General features: G+C 39.6%; 2 protein-coding genes across 5 annotated transcripts in view; one reads left to right on the forward strand and one right to left on the reverse strand.

Annotated features, from left to right (window-relative positions):
• Arpc1 (Actin-related protein 2/3 complex, subunit 1A) overlaps positions 1-21,834 on the forward strand; it is a 246,348-nt gene that overhangs the window by 163,129 nt on the left and 61,385 nt on the right. The window contains exon 10 of one of the 2 annotated variants that reach the window (XM_067147447.2): positions 16,611-16,876. The exons of the other annotated variant lie outside the window; for it this stretch is intronic. Coding sequence (XP_067003548.1) covers positions 16,611-16,649 — 39 coding nt within the window. The 3' untranslated portion in view covers positions 16,650-16,876. Of the gene's footprint in view, positions 1-16,610; positions 16,877-21,834 lie in introns of those variants that run through there. 2 annotated transcript variants of the gene reach the window in all.
• LOC136874001 (ketimine reductase mu-crystallin) overlaps positions 5,770-21,834 on the reverse strand; it is a 128,590-nt gene continuing 112,525 nt past the window's right edge. For 2 of the 3 annotated variants that reach the window (XM_067147449.2, XM_067147450.2), the window contains exon 7: positions 16,696-16,833. In XM_067147449.2, coding sequence (XP_067003550.2) covers positions 16,766-16,833 — 68 coding nt within the window. In that variant the 3' untranslated portion in view covers positions 16,696-16,765. Of the gene's footprint in view, positions 5,872-16,695; positions 16,834-21,834 lie in introns of those variants that run through there. The other variant, XM_068227624.1, reaches the window with a different exon arrangement.

A 21,834-nucleotide genomic window follows, 5' to 3' on the forward strand; every position in this document is an offset into this window, starting at 1 on the left:
CAGTTCCATACAATGCCATGCTCCACACGAAAGTCTTCAAAAACATCTTCCTTTCTAATTTCTATATCAATGTTTGAAGTGAGCAAATTTATTTTCTTAAGAAAGCTGTTCCTTGCTTGTGCTAGTCTGCATTTTATGTCTTCCTTACTTCTGTCATCGTTAGTTATTTTACTACCCAAGTAACAATATTCATCTACTTCCTTTCAGACTTCATTTCCTAATCTAATATTTCCTGCATCACCTGCCTTCATTCGACTGCACTCCATTACTATTGTTTTGGACTTATTTATTTTCATCTTGTACTCCTTACCCAGAACTTCGTCCATACCATTCAGCAACTTCTCGAGATCTTCTGCAGTCTCAGATAAAATAACAATATCATCGGCAAATCTCAAGGTTTTGATTTCCTCTCTTTGGACTGTGATTCCCTTTCCAAATTCCTCTTTGATTTCCTTTACTGCCTGTTCTATGTAAACTTTGAAAAGGAGAGGGGACAAACTGCAGCCTTGCCTCACTCCTTTCTGGATTGCTGCTTCTTTTTCAAAGCCCTCGATTCTTATCACTGCAGACTGATTTTTCTACAGATTGTAGAAAATTCTTCGTTCTCGATATCTGATCCCTATCATCTTCAGAATCTTAAATAGCTTGGTCCAATCAACATTATCAAATGCCTTTTCTAGATCTACGAATGCCCTGTACGTGGGCTTGTCCTTTTTGATTCGATCCTCTAAGATCAGATGTAAAGTCAGGATTGCTTCACGTGTTCCTACACTTCTTCTGAAGCCAAATTGATCTTCTCCCAACTCATTTTCAACTTGATTTTCCATTCTTCTGTAAATAATACGTGTTAAAATTTTGCAGGCATTAGATACTAAAGTAATGGAGCAGTAGTTTTCACACCTGTCAGCACTGGCTCTCTTGGGAATAGGTATAACAACATTCTGCCGAAAATCGGATGGGACTTCTCCTTCTCATACATCTTATACACTAAATGGAATAACCTTGCCATGCTGGTTTCTCCTAAGGCAGTCAGTAATTCAGAGGGAATGTCATCAATTCCAGGTGCCTTGTTCCTATTTAGGTCATTCACAGCTCTGTCAAACTCTGACCTCAAAATTGGGTCTCCCATTTCATCAGCATCAACAGATTCTTCATGTTCCAGAACAAATTTATGTACGTCTTTACCTTAATACAACTGTTGGATATGCTCCTGCCATCTTTCTGCTTTGTCTTCTTTCCCTAGAAGTGGCTTTCCCTAGATTTCCTTTCTCCAAAGGTTTCCTTGATTTTCCTGTATGCAACATCTACCTTTCCCAGGACCATACAACCTTCGACATCCTTGCACTTCTCCTTCAGCCATTCTTTCTTAGCTACCTTGCACTTTCTATCCACTTGATTCTTTAACCCTTTCCCGCCCGCATTTTCACTCCGCTTATCCGCAGGTTTCAACCTATTATTTAGCAAAAACTGAAACAGACCGTATTGTTTCAGAAAAAGTTAAATACAGTAAAAACTATTGGTCACAATGAATTCAAATTTTCAATAACATTAGAAAATATACCATCACATCCATTTCTCTGTTTATTGAGTCATAATGTGTTCCCCCCCTCCCCCCCTCGTGATACTCGACACAGAGACAGTCTGCATTTGTCACATTCCCATGTTGTCTGAATCCCTCAAAACCAATAATCACGTGATTTTGGAAGTGGAATGATGCCCATGTATATAAGATTTTATTTCATCTGGGCAAGGGTCTTCCCATTCTGGTTTTATCTTACCGGAATGCGACTGTTTGAAGGCTGCATTGTTATATGCGCAATAAGCTATGTCACTAAATAGTTTTTCTCCTCCTAACATACGCAAAAACAATCTCTTTCCCCTAATACTCTTTCCGAATTATGCGCAGGTTCAACATCATCCATTTAATCATTCGGAGTAACGAAACGTAATATTTGTGTTACCTGAATTGCCGTGGCATCGCCATCGGGTCCGATTTATCGATATTCGTTTTCATTCCTATCACTGTTATCACTAAAATTATCTTCGTTGATACATTATTCACTCATTAAAAATTCACCTGCACCCCTACTCAAGGATTCTGTGTCACTTTTTTCGCCCATATTCAGCTCAGTTTCAATATACGCGATATTCAATCCCGCCATGTTTACGGACGAAACAGCTGAGCCGCGCTCGCGGAAGTTCAAGACCGTTGCCTAGGCAACGTCAAGACAGATTATCTCTCGTCCTTTATTCCCTAAGACTTGTAGATTGCACTGCGTGTTCATAAATGCCTTATAAACACTTCTCTGATGAGAAAAATAAAAAACTATCGCACAGATCGCAGACGAATGCAGATAATGCAGCCGGGCGCTTTCGGGCGCTAAGGACCGGAAGGCTAAATGAACAGTCGGGCGCTTTGGGCCGGAAAGGGTTAATCGCCTGTATTCTTTCCTGCCCTCTTCACTTCTAGCATTCTTGTATTTTCGTCGTTCATCAATCAGGTCTAGTATCTCCTGAGTTATCCACTGATTCTTAGTTGATCTTTTCTTCCTTCCTAACATTTCTTCAGCAGCCCTTCTGACTTCATTTTTCATGACTATCCACTCTTCCTCTATTGTGTTTTCTTCAGCCTTTTCATTTAGCCATTGTGCAACATGTTCCTTGAAACAATCCCTCACACCCTTTTCTTTCAACTTGTCTAGATCCCATCTTTTTGCATTCTGTCCTTTCTTCAATTTCTTCAACTTCAGATGGCATTTCATGACCAACAAGTTGTGGTCAGAGTCCACGTCTACTCCTGGGAAAGTTTTGCAATTCAACACCTGGTTTCTGAATCTCTACCTAATCATAATGAAGTCTATTTGATACCTTCCAGTGTCTCCAGGTCTCGTCCACGTATAAAGCCGTCGTTTGTGGTGTTTGAACCAAGTATTGGCAAGGACTAAATTATGATCAGTGCAGAATTCAACCAGCCGACTTCCTCTTTCGTTCCTTTGTCCCAATCCAAATTCTCCTACTGTATTACCTTCTCTTCCTTGGCCTACCACTGCACTCCAGTCTCCCATCACAATTAGATTTTCGTCACCTTTTACATATTGTATTAAATCTTCTATCTCTTCATATATTCTTTCGATTTCCTCATCATCTGCTGAACTAGTAGGCATATAGACCTGCACTATTGTGGTGGGCATTGGTTTGCTGTCTATCTTGATGACAGTAATTCTTTCACTATGCTGGTCGTAGTAGATTACCCGCTGCCCTATTTTCTTATTCATTATTAAACCAACTCCTGCATTGCCCCTGTTTGATTTTGTGTTGATAATTCGGTAGTCGCCTGACCAAAAATCCTGTTCTTCCTGCCAACGTACTTCACTTATACCAACTACATCTAACTTTAGTCTATCCACCTCCCTTTTCAGATTCTCTAACCTACCACAACGATTCAAACTTCTAACATTCCATGCTCTGACTCGCAGAATGTCAGTATCCATCTTCCTGATGGTCGCCCCCTCTCGTGTAGTCCCCACCCGGAGATCTGAATGGGGGTCTAGTTTACCTCCGGAATATTTTACCCGGGAGAAAGCCATCATCAGTACATCATTCATACAGAGAGAGCTGCATGTCCTCAGGAGGTAGTTACGGCTGTAGTTTCCCGTTGCTTTCAGCCATGTAGCAGTATCAACACAGCTAAGCCATGTTGAGTATTATTACAAGGCCGTATCAGTCAATCATCTAGACTGCCGCCCTTGCAACTACCGAAAAGCTGCTACCCCCTTTTCGATGAAACATTCCTTAGTCTGGTCTCTCGGCAGATACTCATCCAATATGGTTGCACCTGCGGCTCGGCTATCTGCTTCATTGGGACACGCAAGCCTCCCCACCGCGGCAAGGTCACATAGTTCACAGGGGAGGAACATAATCATATACGATGATATTAAAGTACTAGATTTGTGTTAAGAACGAGCAGTTTTGATTCTTGTTTGAAAGCCCAGTGACTGTACAGTGCCTTGACGGGATTGCCAAAAAGATGTTCGGCGATACAATCGAAAAAAGTAAAAATATAAACATGTAACCCTGGACATAATGTGGACATTTTACAAGTACGAACATTTGACAAAACTCGTTCTGTCTTCAAGTAGAGCTGTCGAAATGTGCTCGTCTCCTTCCAATTGTTGTGGCCCCTCTCTGCTTTATGATTTCCGAGGATTCTTTAAACAGTGCCATCCGAATGTGATGCTACAATGGTCCCTTATGCAAGTTCACAGCCGACCGCTTTTCCGGTACAGTACTTACTTTAATTATCACAGTGACAGGGTGTTAGTACCAAGATCCATAAGCAAGCCGTAGCTGTCCTTTCGTGGGACACAGCTTCTAAAAATGCTTGATCGAGGATTTAGTGCTGATGGGACTGAAATTTCCGGATGGTTGATCTGGGAAATCGTTTCTTCGAGGAACGGATAATGCAGGACTTTTACAGCATGATGTAATTAGGCCGTGCCTGGTCTAGTCCCGGTTGGGGACTGGTTCTTAGTTGAGTAGGAATCAGTAAGTTCTCTTCAGGGAACAGACTGGGATGGGGGGCCTCAACCCGACACGGTGCAACCCAGTGGCTGATGGGGAACTTCCTGTAGATATGCAGAGCAGGTGTGAATAAGCACCCGCGGATCATCTGAGGCAATCCACTGCCTTGTAGGTAGGATTTTGACCCAAAGGCTATGGGAGTAAACCCAGAAAGAAAATCAAGCAAGGACAGAGGCTTTAAGGGAGCAGCCCTCACTGTCCTACCTCCATCACACGGTTAATTACCCGTATGGAGTGAATTACAAAACAATTCAAAGAAATATTAGAATTGAAGCCGGACGAATCACAAGACTATGAATTGGAGAGAAACGGAATATGAGAATCGGAACCTAGAATATTACCTCTCTGATCAGAATACAGAAATGGGGAAACTGTTTATCATTTGGTTGCTGCAATGCAAATACAATGGTAGGTAAATTTAAGGGAGTTGAGCACTTTTGAAACTGCAGAATCCTTCACTGGTTATATGACGCTCTATGTGTCACCTACTTCACTTAGCTGCCCATAAAGCTACTAGAATATTGGACCGGGCGAGTTGGCCGTGCGCGTAGAGGCGCGGCTGTGAGCTTGCATCCGGGAGATAGTAGGTTCGAATCCCACTATCGGCAGCCCTGAAAATGGTTTTCCGTGGTTTCCCATTTTCACACCAGGCAAATGCTGGGGCTGTACCTTAATTAAGGCCACGGCCACTTCCTTCCAACTCCTAGGCCTTTCCTATCCCATCGTCGCCATAAGACCTATCTGTGTCGGCACGACGTAAAGCCCCTAGCAAGAAAAAAAGAATATTGGAAGCAAGTGCAAACATGAAGACATTGTTGGTAGACATATATTTCTTGCTTGAAAGGAGCTCCAGTAGAAAAAAAATTGAAGATGTATCAGAAAATCAGTAAACCTGAGCTCAAAAACCACAAGATCGTGCAACATGTCAACACAAGACTGTTTTCTCTCACTGATACAATAAACAGGGTATCAGAACATGGGGACCATTGAAATTTTTGTTTCATGATGGCAAAGAAATGAAGTCAGAAGAAATCAGCAATAGCAAATTTCTTGCAGTGAAAGTAGCAATGAAAAATGATGCCACTAAACTTTACTTGTTATATCTGAAGAACACACACTATATTTTTTATTCTTTCATACATGGCAGTTAGATGAACATTCTGACCTTCGTTAACACACGTCAAAATAATAATAGTAATTCCTGCCTTGACTCATCCAGTGCAAATATTTTTCTTTCCCAGCACATTCCTAGCCCGCGGTCTTGACTCTAGTGCTGTTGTTGTGTTAGTGCTGCAAACAAAACACAGTATGGTGAGTAATAAGTTTATATTATGTTAAAGAAGCTGTTGAAATTATTTATACTGATGAATCTGGAAATGAACTCATCCCAGATTTAGACAGTGACAGTGAAAGTGAAGAAGGTGAAACAGCAGTGCACGAAAATGGTGAATTACCAGACAATGCTCCTCTATCTGACATCTGCCCCATTACCTGAGTTTTAGGAAATGTAGGCCTAAATGTAGAGGTTCCAAACAGTGAAGAAATAATGTCTTTTGTAAATACTTCTATCAGTGACAGTTTTTTAGTATGTTTGTGAGCAGACTTACTTATATGCACAGCAGGTTATTAGTAGTACACCATGTCCAGTCACAAAATATTCAATTTATCAAACTTCGAAACCTGCGTTGGTGACCAAAATGAAACAGTTTATTAGTCTGATGTTGGTTACCGAAATTATACAGAAACCAGACCTAAAATATACTGGACAGATGATGATCCTCTGTTGTCAACACCTGTATTTTTGAAGACAGTGTCCAGGAACAGGTTTGAAAGTACAGTATTTTGATGTTCTTGCATTTTAATGACATTAGTAACTATGGAAACAGTGCAGGCAAGCTCTATAAAATCAGGCCAATATTTAAAAAACTTTTGGATCAGTTTTCTCTTGTTCACAGTCCCGACCAAAAGATCGCTTTAGATGAAGGCATGTTTGCTTGTAGAGGCTGGTTGCGTTTTCGAGTGTACAATCCATGTAAAATAACTAGGTATGGAATTATGGTTAGGATGGTTTGTGAATCTAAAACTGGATACATTTGCAAATTGTAAATTTACGATGCAATGGAATAGCCTTGAATAGTACTGTCTTCGAACTTCTTAGCCTTACTTAGACCTGGGGTATTTACATGGATAACTACTACAACAGTGTTGCTCTTGCAAAAACCCTACATGAACAGAATACCACAGTGTGTGGGACAATCAGGCAAAACAGGAGAGTATCAAAGGATCTTAGGGACCAACAAAAATCCTTGAAAAGAGGAGAAATTACATTCGAACATGATGGGGAAAATCTTTTCTGTCTTGGATGGACAAGAAAATAATCACCGTGATTTCATCCATGCTTTCTGCTGAAATGGTTGAAGTCGCTTCAAAGTTCGGCAGAAAAACAATGAAACCAGTATCCATAGCAGATTACAATGAGCATGCATGGAACAGACCCAGCTGACCAGTACCTTGCTCTATACCCCTTTATGAGGAAGACTTGTAAATGACCGAAAAAAGTTTTCTTCTATTTACTACAGTTCTTTCTGTCTCTTCCTGCACAAAATTACCTGTCTACAGTTCATTCAGACAGTTTCTAGACACTATCTTTGCTAGGTCATAAACCTCCTACCCATGTCCCAGTCTCAGCCCTGACCCAAGTTGGAACAGTCTCTGCAGCCCTCTCTGACACGTCATCAGTACCAACCACTTCACCGCATTCCATTCACCAGGCCCCACCATGAGGAACACCGGCTAAAGATTCCCCATTACGTCTGGATGGAAAAATGAATGAATATGTTATGGTAAAATTCCCACCACTGAAAACTGACCCCTACCCAACAAGATGTAGTTTGTCTGAAGAAAATAAAAGTATCTGACACAAGATGGTACTGCGGAAAGTGCGGCATCCCTCTGCATCCTGGAGCGTGTGACACCAGATATCACACCTTAAAATTACACAAGAATTCCTGCCCCAGGTGTGTTCTATAATTTTCACATTATTTCAAAGCATAATATAGGAATAGTAAATATTTTTGTTCCACAGTGCAGAAGGTAGAACTGACAGGCAGAGACTCTCTAAAAATGGCTCGGCTGGAGGTTTAAATACCCTGGCAGCTTCCTGGTAGTCAAAGTGTTAAAGAGAACTGAGAATAATAACAGAGAAGGTTGTGCAGTATACTGGTGTATTAAAATGATGGAAAGTCAAAGTGAAGAGGTTAGTGGAAGAGTTAAGACATGTACAGTAAGTGGCAAGAAAATATGGTTAACCAGGAAGCCAGGAGGAAAATTATTTTTATATACGGTGTACCTGAGAGTGAAAATGAACATTTAATTGTCAAAGTGAAGATAGTGTTGAGCATAATAAAACCCATGTGAAGGTAAACTGTGGTGAAACAGACATAGATGACATGCAGAGAGTGGGGAGATTGAAGGGAAAGAGGCAATAGAAAGTTATTGGCTTTGATAGAAAAATAAAGTTTTCATGAACACAAAGAATTTAAAAGGAGAACAAATATGGGTGAAAAGGGAAGGGACAGGGATAAAGATGCCAGATACCATCATGGAGCAGATGATTCTGCTTATACATTTAGGAAGAACAAAGAATTCAGGAGACAGGGCATAGATATGAGGAAAGCACCTTATGATAGGTGATAGTACAGTTTTGCCAGAAAGTTCAAACATATGCGACCCTGATATAACAATGTTTTTAGTTGTTAATTAACTTTGGGACACTATTTTTTTTAACCTAACTAGGCGGTTCTATGACGATTATTACTCAGAAAATTTTACAGTTTTTTAAGCAAATTAAAAATTTTGACTTTTTTGACAATAAGATGCAAAATAAGTAACTATCTGTGATGACATTTTGATTTATTGCTGGATTGTTTCTAACATATTATACTTTAAATTAGTAAGGATAAAATGTCCTTTGAAAAATGATTTCACAAAGAGATGATCATTTTCTGAGTCTTGTTTTTCCTAGACGAGGGTTGGGGAAATCCTGGCATTAACTGTTTTTTATAACTTCCGAATGGAAGCATCTAGCGTGCACGGAAGCTCTCTCTCCTATAGAACGGATCCCAAGGAATGTTGCTATGCAAAACATGTCCAGGGTCCAGGAGAGGGACAGGAGGATAGAAATAGTGGCCAGAGGTAAAAATTTAAGTTTAAAAGACTTCCAGTCCAGAAAGTGTAAGCCACATGAGGACAATGTGGACAGAGAAATTTTTATTTCACCAGAAGGCTTAGTAGTAGGGAAAGTGAGGGTAACAAGACATAAGGCTACCAACCTGACAGAGGGTAAAAAAAAAAAAAGAATGGAATGGAGAGTAGGATGTGTGAATATACAGGGATGTTTATAAAAATAGAAAACGAACAGGTGAAACAATTAATGGCCAAAATGAACATTATTACCTTTGCTGAGAGTTGGATTGCACCAGGATATGAAGTCCATGTAGAAGAGTTTAAAATAATATACGGTACCAAGAAAGGAGATAGGAGAGCTTATACAGAGAGATATCCTCGTGGAATTTTAACCTTAATAAGAGAGGAAATACAGGAGAAAATTGAGCTCACAGAAACAGAAATAAGGTACTTTGGGTAAAAATAAGGACATTGTCTTCAGCTCTCCTGAAGGCTCCCCATTAGCAAATAAAGATTTTGTCCATGAGTTGCAACAGAAAATAAACAGATTAAGAAATATATATGAAGATTATTTATTATTTAGCGTATGGCATACAAATACATTATTACAAATGCACAACAATAACCAATGAACATAACTACAAACAAATATCTAGATTTTGTATGTACTCAATACATTTTGGGGTTGCTATCAAGAAGTCTTCATATGGCCCTCCATATGCTCTGATGCTGCATTCCTCCCTGATGTGTTTAATAGTTTGTCGCGGTGCACCACAGTTGCATAGCGGTGAGGAGAGCATTCGCCACAAGTGAATCCCCACATCTTCCGTGTCCTGTCCTGAGTCGGTTGAGCATTGACCATACCTTGCAAGGTTGATCAAACCCTGGAACTGTCTTATCGATGCATGGCATTTTCAGGCATGTAGCTGGAGCATTTTGCATCCATTCTTCCCTCCAGGAATCGGTGATGTTGAACCCGATGTGATTGATCTCGGCTGCAAGAGGTGGATGTCTCGAACGAAGTCGTTTGATTTTGAGGTCTGAGATATCAGAGTGTACCGATAGTCCAGGGTTTGCTAGGATCTTGTTGTATTCTCTGATCAAAGCTACTTTCCTTCGCAGGTTAGCGGGGGGTATGTTACTTAAGACAGGCAGCCAGATGGTGGGAGTAGACCTGATTGTTCCTGTAATAATGCGCATTGTACTATTTAGTTGGACATCAACTTTGTTAGTATGGGCGCTGTTCAACCATACTGGTGTGCAGTACTCCACCGCAGAATATACCAAGCTCAACGCAGACGTCCGCAGAGTTGTGGCGGATGATCCCCACGTGGTTCCACGAAGCTTTTGTATGATGTTGTTCTCAGTTTCGCAGCAGTTTTTGTGAGATGTGATTTAAACGACAGGGTCCTGTCTAGCGTGACTCCCAGATATGTTGGTTCCTTATTGTGGGTAAGTTGTGTACCATCAAAGTAGACTTCCAGAGTCCTATTGGATTGTCTGTTGTTGAGATGGAAGCAAGTCACCTCTGTTTTTGATACATTAGGTCGAAGCCTCCATTTACGAAAATACTCTGCAAGCACAGACAAATCAGATGTTAGAATTTCTTCCATGGGTTCAAAGTGAGTGTGCCTAGTTGCAATGGCCCAATCATCAGCATATCCAAAATTTTTGCTGACAGTTTCTGGCATATCAGCAATGTAAAGGCTAAAGAGCAGTTAGGCTAGAACAGAACCTTGAGGGAGACCATTTTGGAGGAATTTCTGGCTACTGGTTTTGTTTCCCATAACAACTTGAAATCCTCTGTTTCCAATCATGTTATCAATAAGCTTCGTAATTTGTTGGCATGGAATGATCTTCATCAGCTTGTAGAGTAGGCCTTGCCGCCAGACGATATCATAGGCTGCTGATAAATCAATGAAAGCCACAGATGTTTTCATCTTCTTCTGAAAGCCTGCTTCAATATGTGACGTGAGTGCCAAAACTTGATCTGCGCAACTTCGGTTGAACGAAAGCCAGCTTGTTCTACAGGGATCGCTGAAAGTATTGTTTGGCCAATCCTATTAATCAGTACTCATTCCAAGAGTTTATATATAACACTAAGTAATGCAATTGGACGGTAGCTTTGCACAAGATCTGTACGTTTTCCTGGTTTAAGGAGAGCAATTATCTTGGCACATTTAAGCTCCTAAGGTATATTTCCTGTTTTTAGCATTGAGGTGAAGAATTTTGCTAGCCATGTCCTCATATATTTTCCAGATTTGATGAGAAATTCGGGGAGTATCCCATCAAAGCCAGGAGCTTTACCGGGTTTTATATCCTTTATTGCAGCTGCAACCTCTTCAAGGGTGATGTCGTGTGAATATTCTGTCGTAGAGCCAGCTCTAGCTTTTAGTTTTTTGTTGTTTTTTTTTAGTTCCTGTTTAATATTGGTTGTAGTCGCACGATGATTTATTCCTTTAGAAGTTTTAACAATGTGTGAAGCAATGTTGTTGGGTGTTACGAGACTATCTTCTCGTACGATATATACGTAAGATATAGATATTGTACTGGTAGGGGGACTTCAATGGGAGGATTGCGGACCTGAAACCAGTGTATTGTAAAGAGGTTGAGGAAAGAGTAGTTAAAAATAGAACAAGTCAGGATGAAGGATATACAGTGAAACCTCGTTACCACGAACCTACTACGCAGGCGTAGCAGGGGGAGAGGTGATACTCCCACATGGTGCGTCCCAGGTGGCGGATAGGGGGCTCCTAACCAGCTTGCCAGCGGGCTTGAGGGAAATAAAATACCTCTCACGGACCAAACACACTACTCCCTGCGGGTGGGGGACGCACATGTAGAATACACCCGCGGTATCCCCTGCCTGTCGTAAGAGGCGACTACAAGGGGCGACCAAGGGATGATTGAATTAGAACCATGAAACTACTCTTGATTCGGATGATTGAATTAGAACCATGAAACTACTCTTGATTCGTACCATCATGCGGGGAACACCATGGGTTGCATGTACTTGCGAGTAGTATTACTAAATTGGTACGAAATAGGTTTGTGATTAGTTGCAGTAAAAAGCCTGGCCTGGTGGATTCCAGTACCCGTGCGTTGTACCCATGTGAGCAACACCGCGGGTCTGGGTGTAGCCTGTGAGTTGTACCGCTATATGAGCGGCAGCGTAGGTCAGTGTTGCCTGTGATTGGTACCCACTATGTGAGGAACACCACGGGAATACCAGCGCCCGTAACTAGTACACCTAGGTGAGGAGCCTTACCAGTTTGCGTTGGCTATGAGTGGCGCCATTGTGTGAGAAACACCATAGCTCTGCGTTCCCTGTACGAATTGCAATACTTATGAGTAGTACCATCTTGTGTGGACCACCGTGAGTCTTCGCTACTTTTGATCAGTACCCCAAAATGACAAATACCATGGTTCTACTTTACTCGCGACATGTACCATTCTGTGGGGCCTTAGACGTGAATTTAGCACCCATTCAGACATCAAGCATCATTGTGCTTTATAAATGGTCCCTTGGTCAGTAATACTCTAATTAACTACCTTCTTTTTGATTCTGATCCACTGTTTTTTTTTTTTTTTTTTTTTTTTTGTAGGGTTCATGTCCATCCATTCATTCTTCGTGACATTCTTTTTTTATTTTGGTCAGTGGATAAATTTGAATTTTTTATTTCATTTCGTACCATTAGGGGCCGATGACCTCGATGTTAGGCCCCTTTAAACAACAAGCATCATCATCATCATCATCATCATCATCATCATCGAAACCTCGTTAAGTTTCTGCAAGGGATCAGGAAAAGGAACATGTTAAGCAAGAAAACGTTCTAATGAATATACGAATAAAAACTATCCAACAGGGATATGGAAACACTAGGTAAGATATTTTCCGACATAAGGGTATCCGCTGCTACAGTGCAAACTATAGGCCTATCTACCATTCCTAAAGATGAGAGGAAAGCATTAAAAGGTGTGAAAAACACGAGAGACCAAATATGAAAATCTTTTATGCTAGGGATTATTATAACAAGTACCAGTACACTGAAAAGTGGGAAAAACATCAGACATCATATATGAACATATATGGCTGAACTGAGTATTAGTAATAAAGAGTTCATGTTCAGCACATAGACCATTGGCATTACAGTTCCAAGTCCTTTTCCCATCACATTGCCCCATAATTGGTGATCGGTACCAACCCTGGCATTGAAATCGCCAAGTAGTAAGAGCTTGTCTCTTGGTGGCACTTTGGTGATGGTAGTGCTCAGCAGGTTGTAGAATTGGTCTTTAGCTTCTACATCAGCATCCAAGGTGGGAGCATATGCAGAGATGAGTGTCATAGATTTAGCTCCAGAGAGTGGGATATGGAAAGACATAATTATTTTGCTGATAGCGGTTGGAGTTAGCTTATAATCATTCACCAATTTTACAGCGAATCCAACACCATGAATGCAGTGTTCTCCCTCATCTTTTTCCTTCCAGAAAATTGTGTAACCTGAGCTGAACTCAGGACAGTCTGGTTTCACATAACAACTTGTATTATAATTTGGGTCCACCTTATTCAGTACATAAAATATTGTTGCGTAGATGTAATTACAACATATATTTCAATCAGTACTAGTTTCGATGCCCCTCTGCGTCATCATCAGCTGGTAGAAGTTTGTAGAAAAATTTACAATCATATAAGTTTATCAACGTCAAATTGATCACAATTTAAAACCATATTAACAACATGAAACTGTGTTAAAATATACTGTCTCTAATTTCATATTTTCTACAAGTCCAAGACTTGTGAGCCTAATGCCATAAACTGATAAAAACATATGCAAACCAGTTTGCTCACTTATGATATGAAGTGGATTTAAAAGAACAACTAATTAAAATAGAATAGTCTTGAAGCACCATGTGCTTAATTCATCGCACTTCTTAAAACTTGATGTAGTACCGTAGTAAGAATAATTCAACAAAAACTACAATGTCCCTTTGATGGAGCAATCCTAATGAGGTGGAAACGAGCAATAAGTTCTTTGAGATGTTATGAAGAACAACGTTCCCAGTTCAATGTGGACCTGTAATAATAAAAATGTAATAAACTATCACTTCACCTAAGAGGCAAGATATAAAATTGCATCTTATAACATAATTGTTTTTATGTGACTCACCTCAAAAGGTTGCTGTCCATGCGAAACGCAGTGAAGCACAGCAAGCAGTGTTGTGATAAAAACCAAGGGTCCAAGGTTGGTTGGGATTGAAGAGGGGAAGTAGGGGAAAGTGGGAGGAGCAACTGAGGAATGGCAATTTGCTGGAGCTGTGGAGGGCGTGGTCATAAGAAGCAACTAGCAAAGCTATTACGCATAATATGAAACACCGAACTATTGAGCGGGACAAGTATGTTTTTAACCCCTCGGCGTCGCAGCCGTTTAAAGAGCTTCCTATCCCGCGGCCGGATGAGATTTCAACTACGCGCGACTGAAATACATTGATTCACTTAAAGCGTTACTACTAGTATAAGAGTGGCCCGATATTCACGAAATTTGGAATTCCTTATGGTAGAACTATGTACATGAAGATAATTACATAATTGTTTCACATTTCCTTAGTAATTTAGTTCCGTGTGATAGAGTTCGAAGCACTCCTGGCAGCAGTACACCGATGTCTTCTTTTCACCGTGTTTTGAACACGCGATACAACGTCTCTGAGGTTTGGATTTCTCACTCTTGGGTGCTAATTTCCTGATAAAATGTATTTCCTGCAACCTTGGAACTGTATTATCTGATGCGCGCCGGCCTTGAATATTTCGTTTCCCGCCCGAGAAGCGTATTTTGTACTACGTAAACAAACCTTCCATCAGCTGAAACTGATAAGATAACTGCTCAATGTTTGTCCCTGTGACATGTCTAAATATTATTGGAGAATCTAGGAATCATAATTCACTGTTAAAAGCTTCCCTTTGACCTGTATGCGTATCTATAGCCTCCTACACGAAATTTCCAAGTACTGGTTCCTCCTCATCGTCACTCTCATCATTTACCACTGCTACATCATCTATTTCATTATCACTACTGCTAATACTGCCACTACTACTTCCGACTAAACTTTCATTTGAATTATACAATATTTCAAGCACGCTACACTCAGCAGGAGCTAGCCATTGAGCGCGGTGCGGCACACAAGCTGATGAAGCTGCAGCGGGACCGAAAGCGGCAGGACGAAACTGAATGAGGGGAATAACATTTATGACGAATCAAAACAACTCGATACATATTTCAGATTAAAAGGTCGATACATCGTCTTTCAAACGAGATATATACCATGCACAACTGCTGTTCGTATCGTATGACAGAAAGCAGCACTAACTGATGCCTATACAGAGTACTCGTAGAGGGTTACGAAAAGACTACAAGCTGAGAAATAAAGACAAATATAATAAATAAACCGCACTCTTAATACAAAATTAGAGCAAAGAACATCACACGAAAAGACAAACTTCTCAGATCATCATTTCTTTATTTTATTCTGTGGGAAAGAATGAAGCAAACAGACTATTAAACAAGCACGGATTGGTGCTCAGACATAATTGACATAGACTTATCCTTGTAAAAGCAGCTACACTTTAACGATTTTCAATACTTATTTAGAACACTGATAAACCCGAAAACGTCTTCTTGGAAACAAAACAATTTGCATATCCATAACACCAAAACTCTTCGCGCTATAGCCGTAAATGCGAAACCATGTATGGGTCTATACCACGTATAGAGGTCGGCGGCTACGGAAGAAAAGGGGGTCTATACCACGTATAGAGGTCGGCGCTGAGGGGTTAAAAAACGCAATAAGGAAATCAAATAGAATATTTGATTTTTCAGAAATCTCATTAAAATTAAGATTTGGATTAAAATACTGTTCCAGGTGTATATAGCAACACTCCGTAACATCCAGCAAACTTCCTTTCCCTAAGTTCTCCAAGACCTCAATGTCCTGTTCAATAGATGTGAATTTATACTTTAGATCATGCATATGCTGGCCTACTGCGGAAAACCAGTTATATTTTATGGCATTAGTATGTTCTGTATACCTAATTTTAAAGTTTCATCCTGTTTTACCTAGGTATTCCTTGTTGGAATATATGATCAAAATACTGTGCAGTGTAGCCTTATTATACTAGTTAAGTAGTTAAACATTACTCAGCTATGTCACAACACCAAAGTCATGGTATTTTAAAATTATTTACAATCAGTAAACTTGTTTCTAAGTTTCTCTCAACAATGGATCATTTAGAAAGGTAAGTTAATTTACTTAGATTTTCTTAAAGTTTATAAAATATTTTCTGAGGAAGCTATGGATGCTAAGAACATTTTACAATCAGCGTATCATTAACAATATTTCTAAACAAGAATTGAAGCATGCTTTATTAATATCTTAATGTTGCTTTACAGTGTTCTTAACTGAAGGAATACTTGCACTATGGATATTCTAGTTGTGTGTTTATCCAACTTTCCATTATTACGAGTTATCTCTCTTTCAGCCATTGCTGATATTATACGATTGATCGAGATTTGTGAGGAGAAACACATGTGATGGCCTAAAAATCCAAGATATACCGTTTCAGAAAGGATAAAGTTGTTAAAATGCAGAATTCTCTTTTATTTGAAGAGAACATGTAGCTCTGCTGCATTTAATTTTGAGAACCAGTTCTGCTTGTTATTGTCACTTTTCTGCTTGTTTTGTTTTTTGCAACTGGAGTTTCTTTTTATTTTTGCTTGACAGTAGCATATCTTTTATTTTAATATGATTGTGCATCATGAGAGGCATTGATTTGTTGGAATGTTTGCTTTTAGACTCTGGAAGGTGCTATACAAGGCTTGAAGATTGTGTAACTGCAGAGAGTGTGATATCTGCTTCCCCCACATTAAATTGCTGCAGTAAGAGCAACAGACTAACAGAAGTTACTGTTCCTTTTCCATTTTGATTTTATTGGTTGTTTTATGTATTGTTATGCATTTCTGTTTTTATATTCTTCGTAAACTAATTTTGCTGTCACGACATCTTCCACTGCCATTCCTGTGAATGAAACAAATAATACATAAGCTCTTTTACCATTTAATTTTTTTTTTGCTTGATTTATACCTATCCATCCATCCTTACTTCACTTTGTAGAACATATAAATTATTGGATTATCAAAAGCTCTTTATTCCTGGTATCATTAGTAACATTAGAATTTGCTTGACAAAATTATCAGAGGTATATACCGTATTTCTCCGAATCCAAGACGACACCCACTTGTGAAATCATATGAATGCCTTTCTTGTACAGTACGCATTTTAAAACTATCTTTGTCTTTACGCCAGCGCCAAACATTGGCCTTAATTATGCCGTATTTTCTTAATTCTTTATTTTCTGCGAGTTTAATAACCATTAAATTAGAATTGGCACCATAATATCGAAGAAAACCCGTTGAAAATATGCCGGCAATACCTGTTCTATGTGTCTTTACAATACGACAATCCATCACGAAAATATTCCTGCTGTCTGTAAAACTGTTAATTTTACTAAGTGTCAGCTACAGTAGATGCCGTATAACTCTGCCATTGAGCAGCCATGGCCTTTCTAAGAATTCGAAGGTTCGCATGTTTTGATGCCATTCTGTGGATGTGAGAAACATTTTTGTAGAGGCTAGTACGGGGTCTTTATTTTTTACTTTTTTTAAATCTATTCAGGGGATTGTCGCTCTCCCGGTCGCCCGTGCTGCGAATCTGTCTCCTGCCAAGTAGAATATCATTCTCTCTTCACTGTTTCCCGAGAACTAGTGACATTAACACAAACATACCGTAGAACTGGTTGCTGCGGTTAGCGATGTAGCCTATAGGCGTAATAAAGGTGTGGACATTGAAGGTTGATTTTTATGCGTGCACGGGGGGGGGGTGTGAAGTGAAGCAGCGTAGTTACCATGGTAGCTGCCAGTGGTGTTTTTACTGTTAAGTCGCGAATGCAAGACAACCCTCGATTTTTCACATGAGATTCTGAGAAAAAAGTCTTGGATAAGGAGAAATATGTTGGTTAACTTTGTCAAGGTGAAAACGAAACAGAGAGTGACTTGCCAAGGCGAGGATGCAGTTGCGATGTCTTCATTGATTAGAACATCAAATAGAAATAAATATTTCACCATCAATTCTCTATTGTAAGCAGAAGAAGAGACAAAGACAGTTTGGAATGACACAGTGTTGTACCAAGTCTATAGTGTACAGGGTGTACATGGTGATAGTGATATTTGTTTCCAGAAAAAATACAACTGGGCAACCATCTTTTCTTAATGGTGTCAAGGAGAGGAGTTAGCATCGGGAATTGTGGTGAATTAGAACACCAAGGCCATCCACTAACTCCAGTGAAAGAAATTTTCTGTTTTTACATTCATTGTTCTCCTCTAGTTCTGTCTATACTGATCTTAATAACCACAGAATCACATGCAAACAACACAAAAGCCTCCCTATTCACATTCGTACAGTGTTTCATAAAGTTACCTTTAACATGCATTTCATTGTGTTGGATTCGACTCTCATGTACTAAATACAAAGTATGTTACAAGTGTTAATTTTTTAAATATCCACCTATTCAATACAAAGAGATCTTTTTTAATTAAATATTATTATAAAATGTTAAGGGACATGTTTCGCCCATATTAAGAGCATCATCAGCCTCAAACTCAAACCTGTATGGTGAAAAATCAGGATCCTGATTGTTCTTACAAGTCGTAAAAAGAGGATATCAATATAGGTGTTAGTCTAAACACAAAAATTTATTAGAATGTCCTTCGTTAAAATTGTAGTAACAAGCTGCATGTCACAAGTTCACAAGATTATATTTTCCGGAGCGCTGAGTCAATGCGCCCAAAAACCTGTTGAGGGTAGAGCAATAAACAGCTCATTCTTTATAATGAAATAGAAATGTGTTTCCTTGATAACTCCTGTTGGAGGATAAAAAAGAATAAAGCGACTGTTAAAGATGTTAAATTCGTATTACCATACGAACTTGTGACATGCAGCTTGTTACTACGATTTTAACGAAGGACATTCTAATAATTTTTTATGTTTAGACTAACACCTATATTGATATCCTCTTTTTACGACTTGTAAGAACAATCAGGATCCTGATTTTTCACCCTACAGGTTTGAGTTAGATGCTGATGATGCCCTTAATATGGGCAAAACATGTCCCTTAACATTTTATAATAATATTTCATTCTTAAAAAAGATCTCTTTGTATTGAATAGGTGGATATTTAAAAAAATAAAAATTAAGCTTGTAACATACTTTTTATTTACGTACAGTTCAATACGGACCTAACATGAGAATTATAACGGCTCATGTACTCCCCGTGTCGATCTTTTCACCAACAGTAACCACAATAGCAGCATATCTTCTACATGTATAAACACAGTTCAAAACACAGAATGTACTGTTTCATACCATGTTTAATTCTCCAGGGATTCTCATTTTTATTAGACTTATTTCACAAACTACAATCATGACATTTTTTAACACATTTTCAATGTAGTGTCATATATACATATCAAGCTTACGTGACCAATAGATCCCATCTTACACTAGTTTTGAACATCCTCCCCCCTTGATTGTTGCACAAAGTAACAATCAACTATTCTTAAAGTTTTAGTTTTTCAGGGAATTTTACTCTTCTTCTGCTTCTCATCACCTGCAACTCCTTCAGTGGAGACAATGAGGGTTGAAAGATTCTGTCACCAACGCCAACAACAGGCCCATCGTCTGAAGGTGAAAATCCTTCCAACAAGTAGAGTCTGCAAAGGCTGAGTAGTTCACCAGAAGAAGTCTTTATCCATACCACTCTTACCACACCATCTCTTCCAGAATACACTTCAAGCACCTTGGCAGTATGCCACTCAGTCCGCTTCTTCTGGTCACAACGAATGAGCACAATGTACAAGATGATCCAGATATTCGTCCTTGAATCGCTTCAAGTTCTGACGTATTTACTGAATATAACTACTCCTTTTTGACAAACACTTCTCATTTATCAAGTCTAAATCAGGAGTACTCACATTGGCCATGTCTTGTAGAAACATTTTAGCCGTGATTGGACTCAAATCTTCAGGATTTTTTGACATGTAAGTGAGAGGATATGGATATACATCCCCTTAAGGAACCTGAATTATTTGAATTAATGTCCTATAACGGACCCATTATATTGGTATTATGTAAGTGAGAGGACAAGAGTTTATCACGCTTTGCAGCCAACATTATACTTGGTAGTTCTTCATTGTTTAGAGATGCTCTTCCCAGCACACAGCGAAGTGCTCTTTAGATTGTCTGACCGATCTGTTCCCACCAAACTACCCACCAGGTTGCAGCTGGAGGGTTGAACTTCCACTGAATTCATAGCAACAGAGCATTTTCTTCTATATTGCTCCAGTCAATGGTTTTAATTTTGGCCTGTTTGGTAAAGATTCCTATGTTTTTGGTAGCAGGTTATTACATCCAACAAAATTGCTTCCGTTGTTGTAAATTATCTTTGGCTTTCCTCTTTGAGCAACGAACCTACGAAGACTCTTAAGAAACCCATTTGTTGACAGACTGGTTATTAGTTCTAGATGAACTGCCCTATACATGGCGCAAGTGTGAATAGCACAATCCACAACTTCTGTCCCCTCCTTGAGGATTAGCAGACCTGCAAGGTCTGTTTGCACAACTTCAAACACTGAAGCGTCCTTAACTCTTATCTTCTGGAAGAGGGTAATTTACTTCTGGAACCATACTTTTGGCTTCGTGCTGTCTGCATTTCTTGCATGATGCAAGTACATTTTTCTAAGTTCTTTGATCCTTCAATATCCAGTTTCTCCGTCACAGCTGAGCTAGTAGTAGATCAGTTCCACTACGAAGCAGTTTTTCATGTTCCCACTGTCGGCAGCCCTGAAAATGGTTTTCCGTGGTTTCCCATTTTCACACCAGGCAAATGCTGGGGCTGTACCTTAATTAAGGCCACGGCCGCTTCCTTCCCACTCCTAGCCCTTCCCTGTCCCACCGTCGCCATAAGACCTATCTGAGTCGGTGCAACGTAAAGCAACTAGCAAAAAAAAAAAAAAAAAAGTTTTTCATGTTCCTCTTGAATCAAATGCTGAACTACAGTTTGTGATTGTTAGGCAAGACAACAGGGCATTTTAAGTCATCGTCCTTCCTTTCCACAATTTTTGTCTTCACCCACTGGATTCATTCTGCATCCTTGCAGACAGATTTCCACTTAGAAACCCTTTCTTTGTTGAAACTTTCCTCTTGCACCAGTTGTATAAGCTTCTTTTCAGCCCTTTTTACTTCTTCCATTGTTAGCTTCCCTTTATATCTTTCATCTGTTCATTTTGCACTATTCTTTATAACTCTGAATATCCATGCTACCATCCTCACTATCTAGGTATACTTTGAAAAATACTCCAAAAACCATGAGGCAGAACTACCAACTGTAATCACAATCCCTTTCTCCTCTTTCTCACAACAGGACTAGACCCCATGTCCACGACCATTTCACTGGGCCATTCCTCCTGAGGTAGCCGTAACCATGCTAGTCCCCTCACCAGGCAGATTCTAATAGTTCTTTAGCCGAGCATCCTCATGACGGCAAGTCGGCAAGGTTTTGTTTCCCAGGAACGTGATTCCACATCCCTTTGAGTGATGTTTAGTCATTTCTCCTTTATTCTGTTCTCTACAAAGGTTCCCCATTTTCCTTCTCTCCTAATCCAACACAATACAATAGTTTAATCAGTCGAACAATTTTGAGGGGTCTCGATAAGACGTAAACTGTTCTTGACAGTGACTAGCAGTTGTACAACGATACAACAAGATAACAGCTCTATTTTAGGCATAGTTACTTTTTTTATTTCACTAGTAACAACTGCACTGTCATCCCACAATTACTTTCACTTCTTAAAAATACAACAGCAGCATAGGTAAAAGCACTAGCATCACAGAAAACTGATGAAGTGTATGATGTTTGGTCACTGCTCAAAGTAAATCTTCTAGGAATTTCAACATCAGCCAAAC

This window comes from Anabrus simplex, chromosome 5 (assembly GCF_040414725.1).
Source record: "Anabrus simplex isolate iqAnaSimp1 chromosome 5, ASM4041472v1, whole genome shotgun sequence".
In the NCBI taxonomy this organism is placed as follows: domain Eukaryota; kingdom Metazoa; phylum Arthropoda; class Insecta; order Orthoptera; family Tettigoniidae; genus Anabrus; species Anabrus simplex.